Consider the following 15,961-nt stretch of genomic DNA (forward strand, 5'->3'; position numbering starts at 1 on the left):
TCATGTTCCTTGTGCTTTATTACATGAAGAACCACCAGTCCTTCTCTAAATTCTTTACTACCACAGTATAAGCAATTAATGTTAGAAGTGACCATCTGTAAATAAGGTCCACTAAAAATTGATCTAGCACGCCTCTTACTTTCAGTTAAAAGATTTGGTATAAATGAATATAATACACAACAGTTCTCAACTAAATTATTATCCAATGCAAAGGTCTTTTTCAGTGGACTTACACAGGGCACTGAAATGCGAAATACTTGTACATGAAGGTTTGCACCACATAACCTGATACTTTCATTATCGGCATATACAGCATTTTTGCCTTGGCAACATTAGTGTAATAACAGGATCAGTAAGACAAATGCCATGATGATCTCCCATTCTTTACTATATCTTTTAAATATATTTACAAAAAATATTTTAGCAGATACACCGTTATATCAGATAGATCAATAAGAGCACGGAAATCGGGTCTGATGCTATGATAATCCTTTTTGTCTTTTTTTGGTACTTATGTTGCAGTAAAATCCTGTATGGGTTCCACAACATCTGAAGAATTAATTTGCTCAGTTTCTGATAATCCCTGATGTTAAACATATATGATAGTTAATACTACATGGAATTACTTCTCTGCATCAGAGAAAAAAAAAACAGACACAGCTCAGTATCATCTATCGCTTTGTCTCCTACAAGTCAGCCTCCATTGTTCAATCATGTTTTTTGAACCTATTTCTCTAATGGCTTAAGTATGATTCAGCAATAATTCCCATAATTTCTGTCTGTGTCATAAACCAACAAGGTTTTTCTCAGCAAGTTTTTCTTCCTGAAAAAGAGGAAATGGATCAATTACTTAATTTTTTTGTATGTAGTTTTGCTTTCCTAATTTTATATTCATATCATTCATAATCGTACTCTTTTGCTAGAGAAACAAAACTCACTAATGTTATTGTACATAAGAAAAGCAATAAGCTAACATCTTAAAAAAATAATAATTGACTATTTTATAAAATGTATACATTACAATTACCTCTGCAATCTTAGCCCTTTTTTGAGACTGGTATTCCTCCTCTTCCTCTAACAGCTCATCCATCTTTCTTTTATAGCTAAAGTGCAACAACAACAACTAAAAAAGCACTCAGAGCACAGACCTCCGCCAAGATAAATAAAAAACTTAGTCTAATAATTATCCATTAATTAATTAATTAATTCATGGATCTTAACCAAAATCAAATCACTTTTACCTTAACCATTCATAACTTTTTGAGTAATGCTGGTGACAAACAAACAGACAAACAGAGGTGAAAACAATCTCTTTGGTGGAAGATAATAATTTGGTGGATAATAATAATAATAACACTTCAATAATATTGAAAAAATGTGCTTTATGTACAGTCTCTGTGCTTTTTGTGGGACAAAAAATTTTTAATAGATCCAAATCTTCAAAAGTATGTATACATTCATATATTTGATCTGGAACTAATTGTAAATGTACATTAAAAAGTTTTGCACTCATATGTAACATATTTGCTTTTACTGTGATCTGGAACAAATTCTGATTCTAAATATAAAACTTTTGCCTTTTATTGAGATTACAAAAAATTGACAAAGGTGACATTTGAAAATATTACACTCACACTTCACTTTCTGGATTATTTTCCTGGTTTCTACACTTCATCAATTTTTTATGTATGTTCCTCACATCTTCTTTACTTATGGGTTCGATATGTTTCACCATATAACGGATTCCTAGCCAATGAAAAGAAATAATAAGCAAAGCTGCCTGTATTTGCACAGGAAAGTGGAAAAGAATAAACCTAATAAATTCTTATTAAGTGAAGTAAATCCATAAAATTATCCAGGTTGACTTATAAATAAAATTTAACTTTGAAAACTCTAGTAAAATTTATTAAAGTAAGTATAACAGTGAGAAGAAGAATGCAGCTGCATAAGAAAGCTTACAATACTCTTTTACATTTAATGCACAATTTATACAGTCAAGCCTTATAATTCCGTTTGATTTCAATCCAAAGCATTTTGTCCTAGATATTCAACTTACTTTTAACTTGCTCTATCACTTTGTGCACATGTTCTTGGCTTTCAGACATTAAAAGGGTTTCTGTTACATAGCTGAAGATAAAACAACTCAGGCTAACATTTGTTTTAAACGACATAATAGACAATGCTGTTCCTGAACATCTGGGGCAGATTTCACAAAAGGCTTTAAGGCAGAAATTTTTTCTTAGCTTTTTCCTAGCTGAACCAAATTTTTCTACATTTTAGCTAAAAGCAAGGTTTCAGTCTTTATCCCTTTACGAAACTGCCCCCTGAAAACACCTGTGACCAACATACAGGTTAATATAAAGACTGACATTATTCACTTTATTAAAATCACATGAAGACCTATTCCATTATGTAGATTCATAGAAAATAAAGATATATATCCAAGGAATCCACTATCAGTAATTGTATGATAAAAAAGACTTTATAGCCAATTAATTATGAAAAAGGAAAGACAAAAGCAACAATAAAATTCAGTAATTACCTGTCTAAATTAATTTTTTGTTCACTTGTGCTTGCAAGTAAAGCAGCCAAAGCAATCTGTAAAATTAAGTTATCATAATTCATCTTCATTTGCATATTGTACAATATAAAATATAAACACTGTCACAAACATTGAAATTTAAATATTCATTTTCAAGGCTGTATCTAACATTTACCTTACCATACCATTTTCAAATATTTTTTATCAATATGGAGTTACAGATATAGTGATTTTATCTACGGTAACAATGAATCCACTTCATTCAATGATAAAATGGCATGTACTAATTTCTGCCCAAGCTGGCTTGACCACTCATAAAAACTTGTTAAATTAATAAAAAGTTTACTGACATTTAGTGACAGCTAAATGTAGAAGCACAACACTGTGTATTATATGGAATTCTGAACAACTTGATTACAAGAAGGCTAACTTACACACTGTGTAAACATTATCTTACCTGTGATGGAGCAAATATTAGACAGGCATCTGTACTTAAGGAGCGGTCAATAAAGTCAAATGCCCCCTTCCTTAATTTTTCAACATCCTTTGTGGGCATGGCTTGAACAGCTTTGCATCTTGTCTATAATAAATAGGCTAGATAATTAAGTATGTAGCACATTCGACAGAAAAAATCTTGGTACATACAGTTTCACCCTTATAGCTTAAAAGCTAACCCCACCTCATATGCTGAGGTTCTCATTCTAGGCTAACTCAGATGATTCAAACCAATAGCAAAACAATACAGACTGACATATCTACTCTCCTTGCCTCACCTTCACATCAATAATCAAGCCTTCCAATGCTCTGAATGGATTGTGTATTGTCATGTGGTAATGCAGCTCCTTCATTAGTAAAAGTTCAAAACAGAGGACAATGTCAGCATTTTTATCAGGGTCTCCTTTTATGTTAGATACAAAGGTTCTGAGAGAAACATGGTTTTCTTCTACTTTGGTTGACAAATATACACAGGTAAGCCTGGAATATAACCAACAACCATAAAATACCAACACCTGTGAAAGGAGGGTAAATTAATACAAAAGTTTCCACTGTATGGATTTAATTCATTCTACAAGGGTGTAAGATTTTCAAATAATATTAAACAAGTGCAAGTGGCTTTTACACTTTAATTAGTCTAGAAGAAAGGTGAGATGGATTGTGATAAAGGCAGTATGAATTTCCCCATCAGGGTATACATACATTATATCCTTTGGGTGATAATCCATTACTGACTTATTGAGAAAAAACCTTTTCATATAGTTAATAGCTGTTCCCTGAAAAAAAAAACAATAAAGATCTTCTTTAAAACAGTTATGTTCTGTTAGTCTTATACATGCAATATTTTCTACTACTACTGCATTTACTAATATAAACAGAAAACAGTTACTCAAAATGTTTTAATTTCTAAAAATTATTGTTTATAACTCAAAAATGCATGTAAACATTATTTTCTCAAATGCATACCACAACTTCTCTTGGCAACCCAATAACTTTATTTTCATGTGGTCCAGAATCTTGGAAGCGTGCACAGAATTCTTTGAGAGCATATTCATAGTGACGAAGTAAAATCCTTTCTTCCTTTAAGTCTAAAAAACTTGTGCCATCGTCTTTATTCTAAAAATAGACAAATAGAGAATACATACCAAAATCTTATACGTCCATCAACATACATGTAAATCCATGCATGGTCCCCTTTCTATTTTTACCTAGAGACCTATGTTATATCTGTTTCATAAGGTGTCAGAATATACTGAGTAACATGGACTGTATAAAACCATTTTTTTATTTATTATCAGCATGATAATTGATTTAGGGTCCTAGACATTGCCTCAGTCATAAAATAAGTGGTGAACCACGGCCGTCCTATCACTCTATTCTATATTCTGGAATATAATATAATGTAACGGGAGACTTCCAGAGGCTATTACTCTATCTGCCTCTCAATTTTTACATTTATTCTTGATTGCGGGAAGTTGCAGAAGAAAATTGCGAGGTCATCAGCAAGTCAGCATACAAACCTTGAACTTTTTGGCGTGTTTTTCTAGATATTTCCTATTCGTCTCCGTCCTAAGTCTATTCAATTCTGTTTCGCCACAGAAAGTCCAATGCTTTCTCTGAGAACTGGTAGGAAACATCACGCATCCTCTTTCATGTAACTTTTCTCTCGCCTTGTGACTCGTTCATAGATGGCGCTATAAGCTTATTCTTGGTCTCATTTTCAAGCACCTCTTGAATGAAGCGACATCTTCATACTGCAGTTTCAAGGGAATCACCAAGCTCACGTTGATTCATTAAGGTAAAATACACTGTTAAATACCCTTCTGCAATATGCCAGAAGTGGTGAATTTGGCTTTTTTTAATACAGATACGATAAAGAAACATTTCGTTGACAAAGAATTCGTATTTTTAATGAAACCCGTACGTTTTGCAACTTCACAACTGCGTCATCGGCATCAATGCTGCGATCATGCATGCAACACATTAGATAATTTTAAGATAGTTTCAGCCTTTTAATCAGTTAAATTTAATTTTTAGGGATACAGGTCATTAAAGCAAATTATTTGTATTTCTTACAGCTTTTGTCTCCTAACAATTATTATTGTTTATGGTTGGTAGACTAGGTTTCATGTACAGTATGTTTACATGTATGCATGTATTTTTGCCCGTTTCTTCAGGATGGGAGACCAAAGCATCGAGGAGAAGCTGTTGTTGTATGAAGATCTGTTTAGGCACCGTTACACAGACCAAGATGAAGATTATATGACAACCTTAAACACACCTCTTGCAGACCCGCCTTGTGTAGAGAATTGGTATTCCAAGCCTAAACGAGCTTATGACAGGAATAGGTATTTAAGTTGTATTATCAGATGTATTATCAGATGTATTACACCAGAGATTCTTCTGTATCATGTAATAATATTAGCAGGAAAGCAGATTGGACATTTGATTTTTTCACATCATATGGTATACGAGTAGTTTCTTTGAAACCCAGAGATTGGAACAGAGGCTACACATTAAGGTGTAAAATCCTCTTCCACACAGATTTTTTTTTTTCAGTTATCAAAAATTATTTGAGCACATTTATCATGTATACCAGAAGTAGTTGGAAGAAATATTACATGAGTAGGAAAATGCCTATTGTTAAAAGCAATGTTCTTTAAATTGGGTAAGAGCATATGGTATGTTGGTATTGAAACACTACTTTTTCATCAATGTTACATGAAAATATAGAAGACAAATATATATTTAACATCACTTTGTCCTAATTATCCAATATTTTTTATTCAGGCCTGATTACAGTCGGGGAGGATATAACCAGCACCGCGGAGCTAGAGGGCATCACTCAGATTACAGGCAAAGAGACAGGTATCATCCATATAGTGACAGACATGGACAGAACTATCATCATCATCATGATCACAGGCAAGGACAAGACAGACATTTTCATGAAGGGAGACGAGATCAACAAAGATACAACAGTTATAATGATAGGCCAGGCCAGAGACCTTACAACCAAAATAGAGGTGGACATTGGACTTGAAGTCAGTCTGTTTTGAAAGAAAGCATACAAGATAATGTTCAATCAGTTTGAGGAAATTCAATTATTGTAATTGGTGTCATTTATTTATCATTATCTTGCAACCTTTTCAGCACTCTTCCAAAGTGTTGAAATTGAAATGTAAAACAAAACTGATATACCAAACTGTTATATTTTCTCTGAATTAATTGATTTATATTTCTTTCTGTACTTTCCAAATTAAAAAGTTTACTGCAAATCTGTAAGGGATGTGATGAAATATATAAAAGGTTTATATGTATCTTTAAATTTGACATTATTTGGGCCAAAGTTAATTTTATTCTAATCATTGTAGAGGATGATAAATCTACAAGTAACTTAAAAGTTTGCATATTTTCTTCACATAAAAGTGCATCATGCTTCTTGGATTAAAAGAATGAAGCAAATTAAGAATTATGCAAAATGAAAATGTAAGAGAAACGTGTTCCATGTCTATTTATGTCCATTTATGAGACTTCTAAAAGTAATGCTGTAATTCATAGCAGAAGTAAAATTAAAAACCAACTTATCTAGTTCATATTGACTGAAAGAAAAATAAAGATAAAATCACTAATGAATACCGACTCGTATTAAAACTTAAAGAAAAATTATGTCTTCTAGGTTCTTATAAACAGGAAGCTTCTGCACCTATTTTGGTTCTTTGCCCACAGCAAGTTTAAACCTTCCATATTTCATAAAGGCAGTATCTGATGAAACGGTTAAGTAAGACAAATTTTAAATTAAATGTTAAGTTGCACATGTTTGACAATATATTCAATCTTCAATACAAATTAATTTACAGAAAAGTTTACATCACAGAACAATGAGATTGTTAATTTTGTAATGTCTTACTTGATTAATTTGAATGAATCCATTACGTATGCATGCATCTCTCATGCATGCAAGTGCTTGCCTTGAGGGAAAGTTAAGGATACGTTTCACGAAAAGATGGCACGTAAGCATCTCTACGCTTAAACTGTCCACCAAGCTTGATAATATCTTCATCGACTAGCGGATAGTAATCCACAGCACTCTTACTGTTGCCCTAAAGATAATGGTAAATGCCTTGAACTTTGAGCAACTAAATTTATCAGTTTTCTACAGCTGTCCACTTATTGGTACTAATTTCCTAAAAATAAACTAAATGACAGTTGTTATGTACAATGTCATGATATTACTTTATCATTTCATTAAAATCTCTATTAAATAAAAATTGCAATCAACTGCTCATTATACAAAACAATTATCTTACTGAAACCTACATTATATTATTTGAATAAAACCTAATATCCAATTTTTACCCTAAAAAAAAAAAAAAAAAAATATATATATATATATATATATATATATATATATATATCAAAAAACAAAAATCTGTATTTTTCTACAATGGTCCTTATGAAATTATTTCAAAAATACCCTCATGAAATGCATAAACTGAAGTCAAGATCATTACCCTGAAAAGTCTGAATTTAATTAATTTCTTAAAATTAATTGACACAGCTTGTCAATATGTTGAGATCATGTGAAGTAAAATGTAATACCCACCCTTGCCAGAACCTTTCCTTGAGGTTTAAGCAGCTGCAGAGCCAGCTCCATCACCAAGTGGGTGGTCTTGAAATCATAGGCAAATCCTGGAAATATGAATGTCAAACAACAATTCATCAATTCAATCAATTTAGAATAATAATAGAAAACAAGTTTACATATCATAATTTTCTCAATGGCTTTGGATAAGTTTTTTAAAAGGTTTTATGCAGTGGTTTTCAAGGATTTGGGGTGCAGAAAGTCCAAAATGTGACTCTGTAATTAGGTCGTCCATTTTCAGGGAGTCCAACCCAAGCAAGCCCAACCAACCGAAAAACTTATAAGCTGTCCAGCTGTCTTTGGAAAAATAGGCCGTCTTTTGTGGCTAATGGCTGTCCAAATGATGACTGGATTGCTCTCTGGGGAAAGCCTTGGTATAATGTGCATTGTATACTTCGAACTTTTTGTGTGAAATTGGCCCCAAGATTAATCCTTACTATGCTCACCATAGTTTTCTTTATCTACAGGAAATTCTGTCAAGTCATTGATAACAAAGTCGTACTTCTTGCCCTGCTCTAGGTCCTCCTTCATAACCTTGATACAGTCTTCAATGATGATCTACAAACATTAAAGAGCATTTTATACTGAAGCCACCCTGAGCTTCAGAGATAACTTGACACTAACCTCTTCACTATAGCATATCTTCATCGTGTCAAGTAACCTCTGACCACATTCGATAGCCCCCGCCGCCCGCCAATCAAATTTAAAGCCTGCAGTCAATGACTCATTGAACGATCTAGCCAATGAACGCGAACGAGTCAAAGCGCGCTTTGTTCAAATCCGGACCAATCAAAGATAAGGCTGAATATCAGGGACTTGCCGTAACCTCATCCCTCAGTAGATAATGATGCAGGGCCTCCAACTGCTCTGGTTTCAATTCCGATATAGTCCCTACTCATATTTTGCAAAGAATCAAGAGATAACTTAACACATTATTTTACGTAGTCACTTTCTTTGTGTACGGTTATGCACTCGGAACTACTCGGATGTCTCCGCACTCGACAATAACTTTGTTGTTAGTATGGAGCTTGCGGAATCAGCCGAGGATTGCCGATTGACGGTCAACCAATCAGCGTTTTCACCAAACTTTGTGGTGAAAAATTTTGAAACATGGATTCGATTGGCTTATATAAACTAGGTCAAACTATTTTCGTCAGAGGTAACTTGACACGATGAAGATAGGCTATAGTGAAGAGGTTAGTGTCAAGTTATCTCTGAAGCTCAGGGTGACTGAAGCTTAATGCTCCATTTCCCCGAAAGGAAAAAATTGGTGAATCGGCAATAAAAAAACACGAAAAAAATTTTATGAAAATGAACAATGGTGGATAACTAGGAACCAACATATTTTTTTTTTTGACAATGTGCCTATGTTAAAATTCACTTTTCTTGAGTCATTTGCAACCACTGTAAATTAACTACCCACTTTTAACTTGGTAAATAACAGTATACAGATGTGAAAACACTGCACTCACTGTTGCAATATCTTTATCTTTTCAGACCCTTGCTACAGATTAAACATCACAGTATTTGATATATAAATAGAAAGATAGATAGCTCACAAACTTCGCTCTTCAAGTTTACCAAAGTGGTTGAGAATAGCACATGAGAATTACCTTATAGTTATTCCCTTCAAATTTATCCATGCTGTCTCCACAAACACTTCTCATGTGAACACGACAAGCTTTGATGACTTCTTCATCAATCTGATATAAAAAGAGTGTACATTATATTATCTTATATTGTATTAGTTAATTCCTTTATGTTACTGCTGTATAAATTAACCAAAGCAGTGTAAAATTTCAATACCAATATTTTGTCATTTATTTGTGGATTGACTGGTAATGACAATCATCCTACTGATTTACTCAAAATTAAATATTTAGAAATATTTTTTAGAATAAAGAGACTGTGGGTGACAAACTTCTAGTGCTCTGTATGCTTAGTTTAAGTAATTAAGTTTATCAGTAAGAAACTTTGGTCCATTTACTTCTGCCATGGTAACAAATTTTGGGTTCTCCTTCAACAATTCGTGCAAGATGCCTCCATCTCCTCCACCAAGGATCAGAATCTCCTTGCCTTTGTAGTTCTCACGCTTAGGGTTCCCCAGACCAAGTAACGTTTGTGTGTAGATTAAGTCACTCTCACCAAGCACTAAAATACACAATATATGTTTATCAGTAGACTGCAGAAAGGATTCTGGAAAAAAATCTTAGCATCCTATTTTCAGAACTCACTGAACCCATAACTACTCCAGCAGTTTTACCCAAAAAAATGACCATTTTTTAACTTCACTTGACTGGTCAGGTGCACATTACCATACATTCTTCATATTTTCACTTATTATGTAAGTTTATGCTGTCTAAACAATTATTTTAAAGTTTAACTTTTTTTTTTTTTTTTTTTTTTTGGTTCTGTTCCTAAAAATTAACAGTTTAGACATTCTAAGAAAGTTAACCAACTTTTCCTCATCCATACATAACATACAGTATTGTTTCTCTTTAGGACTTAATTATCTTAATGGCTCAAGTGGTGTAAAATTTTTTGACCTCTTAGTTTCTACATGTATTATATTACTGTATAGTAAACCTCCAGTGGTTTTCAAAACAATTAAAATTCATAAGACACCCTTGTATTTTAAAAACATTGTAGCAAGTTTTTATACATATTTTTTCACACTGTAGCAAATGTTTACAAGCTTTATGTCAACTTACTGATATCATCATCAAGCAACAAAACATTCCCAAGCTCTCTGGAGTGCATGATCTTGATGTTCTGCCATGGAGAGTTGGTCTCAAAGGACACTTTATCATAGTCTGGCTCCATCAGCCTCTCATCTGCAGTGATGCCATAGGTCCAAACCTGACCACCACGTCGAATGGGAGCATAAAGACTGAAAAATATCTTTTTGTGTCAAATACATAGTGACCACAAATTACCAAGGGGTTACTCTTTTAGAATTTTTTTGCATAGATTTTTTTTTTTTTGCGGGTCCAACATGGAGTACAATAAAGTATGCAATAAGTTCAGGAAAGTGCTCTAGGTATTATATACAATAGCTTTTTAAAGTTTACATATAAAATACATTGCTGAAATGAAAGAAATTATGTATATTGTTTTTGATATAATAGTTGCAAGTCACAGACAACTGACCATCAAATTGAACTTTATATATATATATATATATATATATATATATATATATATATATATATATATATATATAAAGTTCAATTTGATGGTCAGTTGTCTGTGACTTGTACCCAATTCTAACTTCAATTATTATTAACTCATAAAAAGATCTGTAACCTATAATATAGAATAAATACTCGAACACCCTTGAAACACCTAAATGAATTTGTAATCTTCATACTTTAAAACCAAGATTAATCATTCCAGGGGCGGATTTAGGCCATCTTCTGGGTCTTCCAGAAGACGGTCAGATTTTCAAGTTTACACTGACGGGTATCTAATGTTTTCTGTCGGAAGACGGGCAAAATGGAGGATGGATCAACAAAGATAATTTGGAAGACTGTCAGAAAATATCTCTGGATCCGCCCCTGCATTCACACACCTGTTTGCATTTTCCACTGCTGAACCAAAAAGGTCTTCAATGTTCTTTTTCAATTTTTTGATAGCCTGGACAGAAACATATCATTTTAATATTCAAAAAAGGTTTCAGAACCACCTGACAGATAAAAATATTTGATGTCAATAACCTTAGTGTACATAGACAATTTTTATAAAGGTCTAAAAACTTCAAGTCATTAAAAAATTATACAGTATAACACAGGAAAAAGAGACATGCCACTACTTGCCAATGCACACCAAGATATAAAAAACATACACCCATGCATGTGTACTATATATGTTGTGTCTACACACATAACATATGTCTGTTGGGTTGTCATTACCTCCATGTCATATTTGCCATTGTTCCATTCGTACTCCTCTCCCTCTCCAAAGTGCTGGACATCAAAGGTAACGAGTCCAGTCATATAAGTTCTCAAAACAGCATGACTGAAAATTGATAATTTCACCATACACAGAAATAATAAATACTGGGAGCAAAACTCTCAATGAATTAATTACTGGTAATTTTTGGTTGGAAATTTTTGCACCTCCTTTTGAATTAAATTACAAGTTAATTGTTTGAATGAAGGGCTCCTTCACTGAAAGGAACCATTTTCACCTTCCAGAAGTCCCAGTAAAGATGAACAGCTTGTCTTTAGCAACCTCCAACTGTCTGGGTTCTGAGGACAGTTCCCCCAAAGCCAGTTCCCCAGCTTTCTTCAGTCTAGACTGAAACTCTATATTAAAGAGAAATAATAACCAATAATCAATTAATTGTAATATAAAAGAAAAGAAATTTGATTTTTCATGAGAAAGTAACACTGATAATACATTTTAGGAGCAAAAAGAAATGAAAATAGGACATAAAGAAAAAAAATTGTGTGTGACACATTTATGTGATTTATTTTTAGTGATGGTGAGCTGAATGATGCAGCATACTGTACAATGAGTCGTACCAGTATCCATTAGTATCTACCTCCTTGGTGGGAAGCACACAGAACAGCTGACATGTACGTGTACGTGAAATAACTCATATAAAGCTACCAGTAAAATCCTATGTTTGAATATATGGTCCACTATTTAAAGTCCACATAAAATACTCACTAATTAAAATACTTCATTACTGTTAGTATCTGATCATTTAATAAATAAAATGTTCGGCAGTGAAGTTTTAATCAAGTTAATATATTAATAATTTAACAAAATAATTGATGCATTCAGCATCATTGCCGCTGTGTGACCTCAATGTTACCTGCGCCTTATCACGAAAATTCATGCACTAACGTTTTCTGATATCCAATGTTCAGATGCTACCACATACAGAATTTATCTGAAAAACGTGTCAACGCTACCTGGGCCGCTAACGTAGCTGGGAGCTACTTTGAAACACATCATGATCGTGTTTGCCGTCATGGTTAGGTATCAGGTGCCGCTGACGCTGTCTCTCTCGTGCTGCTTTCTGACTTTAAGCGCTGAGAAATTCATGCGGCAAAGAAAAATCGGCAGTCGCAGCAAATATGCTACTTTGATAGATCTATTTGGTCTACGAGGTTTCAGAACCTGTCTGCTCAGTCCAGAGTTCAACGTGGGGTTGATAATAAAACTGGGAACAATTTGCTTGTCTGGTTTCTGGAACGACACCCGCAGCTTAAACCCGCTCGCTTCACTAGCAGAGAGAGAGACAGAGAAAGACGGGAAAGAGTAGTTAGATGTCTGGGTGCTCTTCCGTGACAGAAAAAGAAAGGGAAAAAAACGCGTGAAATGGAAATTTCAGACAAAATTGATAAATTGGAATCTCTGTAAACAGGTCGGGAGACGAAATTTATTTTATTTATTTATTTATTTATTTATGGCATAGCAGCTAAATTTTAGGGTCGGTCGGTGTTTTACGTTTTAAGGAGGGGGGGGGGGGGCAAGGAGGCGCCCCTCAAGTATGAAAGCAATTAACAACATTAAATAATCCACCCTACCGAACCAATGTCAAATGCATTATTTTCATTCGAAAATATGATATTTCTACGTGTTGCAAAAGACTGATTTCCTTATATTTGGGATTGGTCGCGCTCGTTCACCTTAATTACTTTACTACAAAAATTCGGAGTAGAGAAGGCTTGCTGATATTGCGTACCTATTAAAAGCTGGAAAGACTTTAACTCAATGTGTTTTCACGAGGAAAGGTTCAACATTTTTAAAGGAGCATGTTAAAGGGTTTGTCAGTTTGATTCGATTATCCGTTCCGTTTTCCTGGTAGGGCTGTAAGTATAACAGTACAAAGACGCGCAAGCAATCTTGCCAATCTTCTGGATCTTTCCGATCTTTGTAATGGTGCATGATATTAAGTAAATCGATATATGTGTTTTAGGTATACAATTTATTGTTTGCCTTCACGGATGTCAACCTGAAGACTATATAATATATTGGTTAGATGGGCATGCACCTTTTTTCCGAAAACAACACCAGAAAGAACTGTTTCTACTAAAGAAACCCACTTAACCTGGTAAGCAAAACGACGTACTTTTATTTCAAACTGCCAATTTTTTTTTTTTTTTTTGACTTAATCATAAATATGTTTTAGCATGAACAGTCAGAAGGGCAGATGACACTTGCGGATTTTATTTTTTTTTTTTTATTATTTTATTTATTATTGTGTGTGTGTGTGTGATCGACTGACCTCAAAAGGTTTTTTGTTTCTAAAAATAACCTTTAAATTTTATACCTAATATAACGGCTCTACTTTTAACAAAGTAATATCTCATGCTTTTAATCTGACGATGAAACGTGGGTTTTTTGACGTACTGGTGCATGGACATTCAGTACAGGTAACTTCCCAAGTCTATCTGTCTGTTCAATACTTCACCGGCTGATTAATTTTCTCTTTAATTTAGGTCTTCATTCTTCTTAAAGTATACTTTTCTCACCCTGAGCTTCAGAGCTAACTTGACACTAACCTCTTCGATCACTGTAGCCTATCTTCATCGTGTCAAGTAACCTCTGACCAGATTCGATTGCCTCCGCCGCCCGCCAATCAAATTTAAAAGCCCGCACTCAATGACTCATTAAACGATCTAGCCAATGAACGCGAACGAGTCAAAGCGCGCTTTGTTCAAATCCGGACCAATCAAAGATAAGGCTGAATATCAGGGTCTTGCCGTAACCTGTGGGCAGCACGCAAATAACATCGTCTCTCAGTAGATAATGATGCAGGGCCTCAAACTGCTAGACCCTATGGTTTCAATTCCGATTTACTCATATTTTGCAAAGAATCAAGAGATAACTTAACACATTCTTTTTCGTAGTCACTCGCCTCGCTTTCTTTGTGTACGGTAATACACTCGGAACTACTCGGATGTCTCCGCACTCGACAATAACTTTGTTGTTAGTATGGAGCTTGCGGAATCAGCCGAGGATTGCCGATTGACGGTCAACCAATGAGCGTTTTCACCAAACTTTGGTGAAAAATTTTGAAACATGGATTTGATTGGCTTATATAAACTAGGTCAAACTATTTTCGTCAGAGGTTACTTGACACGATGAAGATAGGCTACAGTGAAGAGGTTACACCCCATTCTCATAGATTAGATCGACCTACATTGGATCGACCTAACTCCCTGGGGGTTCACGCTAAATAGCTGTCAGCCGGGCGGACACTAAAGTTAATTACCAGTTAAAGCTTGTAGTAGGCGGGGACGGACACTTAAGGGGGATTATCTGACAGTAATCTAGTGAGACTCCCCGCGGTGATAGATCGATCTAAAAGTTGTGAGAACAGAGCCATAGTGTCAAGTTAGCTCTGAAGCTCAGGGTGACTTTTCTACACGGAGGGTTAAAATTCATTGTACAAACACCATTTCCATTTATTTGTCTAACTTTTAAAATCTGTGTCACCTCTTTTATTATTTATCATATTTTCATTTTATTCTTCATATGCAATCTTGTAAACGTCTGTTGAAACTAGACTGTGTAAAACATGCATGCTTGTTACGTCAGATTAACCCCATGGGCTGTCAAAAATGAATAGAAAAAAATGACATACACTAAATCAGAGTTATGCGAGTATGATGAGAAAATTTCTTAGCTATTTTGATATTGAAGTATTTCTTCCGAGAAAAATAACGAATAAATTAAAACGTAACAATAGGTCGCACATCGGTAAGTAGGCCCTACGGCTACCATCGGTAGACACTTTCCCGAAAAAAATATAATAATAATGAAAAAAAAAAAGGAAAAGTAAAGAAAATAATCGGGATGTCCTTAACCACTTTTAAGTCTACTACATGTAGGTATAACCTGTTTTAACAGTATATCGGGGTTAAAACCTACCCTCTACCAGGGCCACAGGTTGATTTTTTACCAGATATTCACAGATAGGGCCTATGTCTCTGGCACATTTCTCCACTGTGACACTCATGAAGACTCAAGGATAATTACAGGACTGGTAATTGTTGGAGAAAGTGTACATAATTATCCAAATTATTATTCAGTAATGGCAGAAGGTAGTTAAAGGCTCTGTTCTCACAACTTTTAGATCGATCTATCACCGCGGGGAGTCTCACTAGATTACTGTCAGATAATCCGCCTTAAGTGTCCGTCCCCGCCTACTACAAGCTATAAGGGGTAATTAACTTTCGTGTCCGCCCGGCTGACAGCTATTTAGCGTGAACCCCCAGGGAGTTAGGTCGATCCAATGTAGGTCGATCTAATCTATGAGA

At 34.4% G+C, this 15,961-nt stretch overlaps 3 protein-coding genes across 4 annotated transcripts in view; 1 reads left to right on the plus strand and 2 right to left on the minus strand.

Annotated features, from left to right (window-relative positions):
* LOC106156777 (cyclin-H-like) lies at window positions 1–4,748 on the minus strand. Its single transcript, XM_013532203.2, has 10 exons — window positions 4,558–4,748; window positions 4,004–4,153; window positions 3,740–3,813; window positions 3,316–3,517; window positions 3,000–3,122; window positions 2,543–2,598; window positions 2,057–2,127; window positions 1,635–1,746; window positions 1,028–1,103; window positions 1–823 (listed from the first exon to the last, which is right to left on the minus strand). The coding sequence occupies exons 1-10, from the start codon at window positions 4,672–4,674 to the stop codon at window positions 785–787; spliced, it is 1,020 nt and encodes a 339-aa protein (XP_013387657.2). The 5' UTR covers window positions 4,675–4,748; the 3' UTR covers window positions 1–784.
* LOC106156785 (uncharacterized) lies at window positions 4,688–6,620 on the plus strand. The gene is made up of 3 exons (XM_013532215.2): window positions 4,688–4,835; window positions 5,215–5,385; window positions 5,828–6,620. Exons 2-3 carry the CDS (start codon window positions 5,373–5,375, stop codon window positions 6,094–6,096), a joined length of 282 nt encoding a protein of 93 aa, XP_013387669.2. The 5' UTR covers window positions 4,688–4,835; window positions 5,215–5,372; the 3' UTR covers window positions 6,097–6,620.
* LOC106170740 (spermine synthase) overlaps window positions 6,234–15,961 on the minus strand; it is a 10,237-nt gene continuing 509 nt past the window's right edge. The window contains exons 1-11 of one of the 2 annotated variants that reach the window (XM_013550726.3): window positions 12,605–12,904; window positions 11,872–11,989; window positions 11,594–11,699; window positions 11,254–11,318; window positions 10,394–10,572; window positions 9,670–9,833; window positions 9,296–9,385; window positions 8,129–8,240; window positions 7,644–7,729; window positions 7,031–7,140; window positions 6,234–6,802 (exon numbers count right to left, since the gene is read on the minus strand). In XM_013550726.3, the coding sequence (XP_013406180.2) occupies window positions 6,772–6,802; window positions 7,031–7,140; window positions 7,644–7,729; window positions 8,129–8,240; window positions 9,296–9,385; window positions 9,670–9,833; window positions 10,394–10,572; window positions 11,254–11,318; window positions 11,594–11,699; window positions 11,872–11,989; window positions 12,605–12,665 (1,122 nt within the window). In that variant the 5' untranslated portion in view covers window positions 12,666–12,904 and the 3' untranslated portion in view covers window positions 6,234–6,771. Of the gene's footprint in view, window positions 6,803–7,030; window positions 7,141–7,643; window positions 7,730–8,128; window positions 8,241–9,295; window positions 9,386–9,669; window positions 9,834–10,393; window positions 10,573–11,253; window positions 11,319–11,593; window positions 11,700–11,871; window positions 11,990–12,604; window positions 12,905–15,961 lie in introns of those variants that run through there. The other variant, XM_087006870.1, reaches the window with a different exon arrangement.

The sequence above is a fragment of the Lingula anatina genome, chromosome 2 (assembly GCF_051362555.1).
Source record: "Lingula anatina isolate TDL-2025a chromosome 2, LinAna3.0, whole genome shotgun sequence".
In the NCBI taxonomy this organism is placed as follows: Eukaryota; Metazoa; Brachiopoda; class Lingulata; order Lingulida; family Lingulidae; genus Lingula; species Lingula anatina.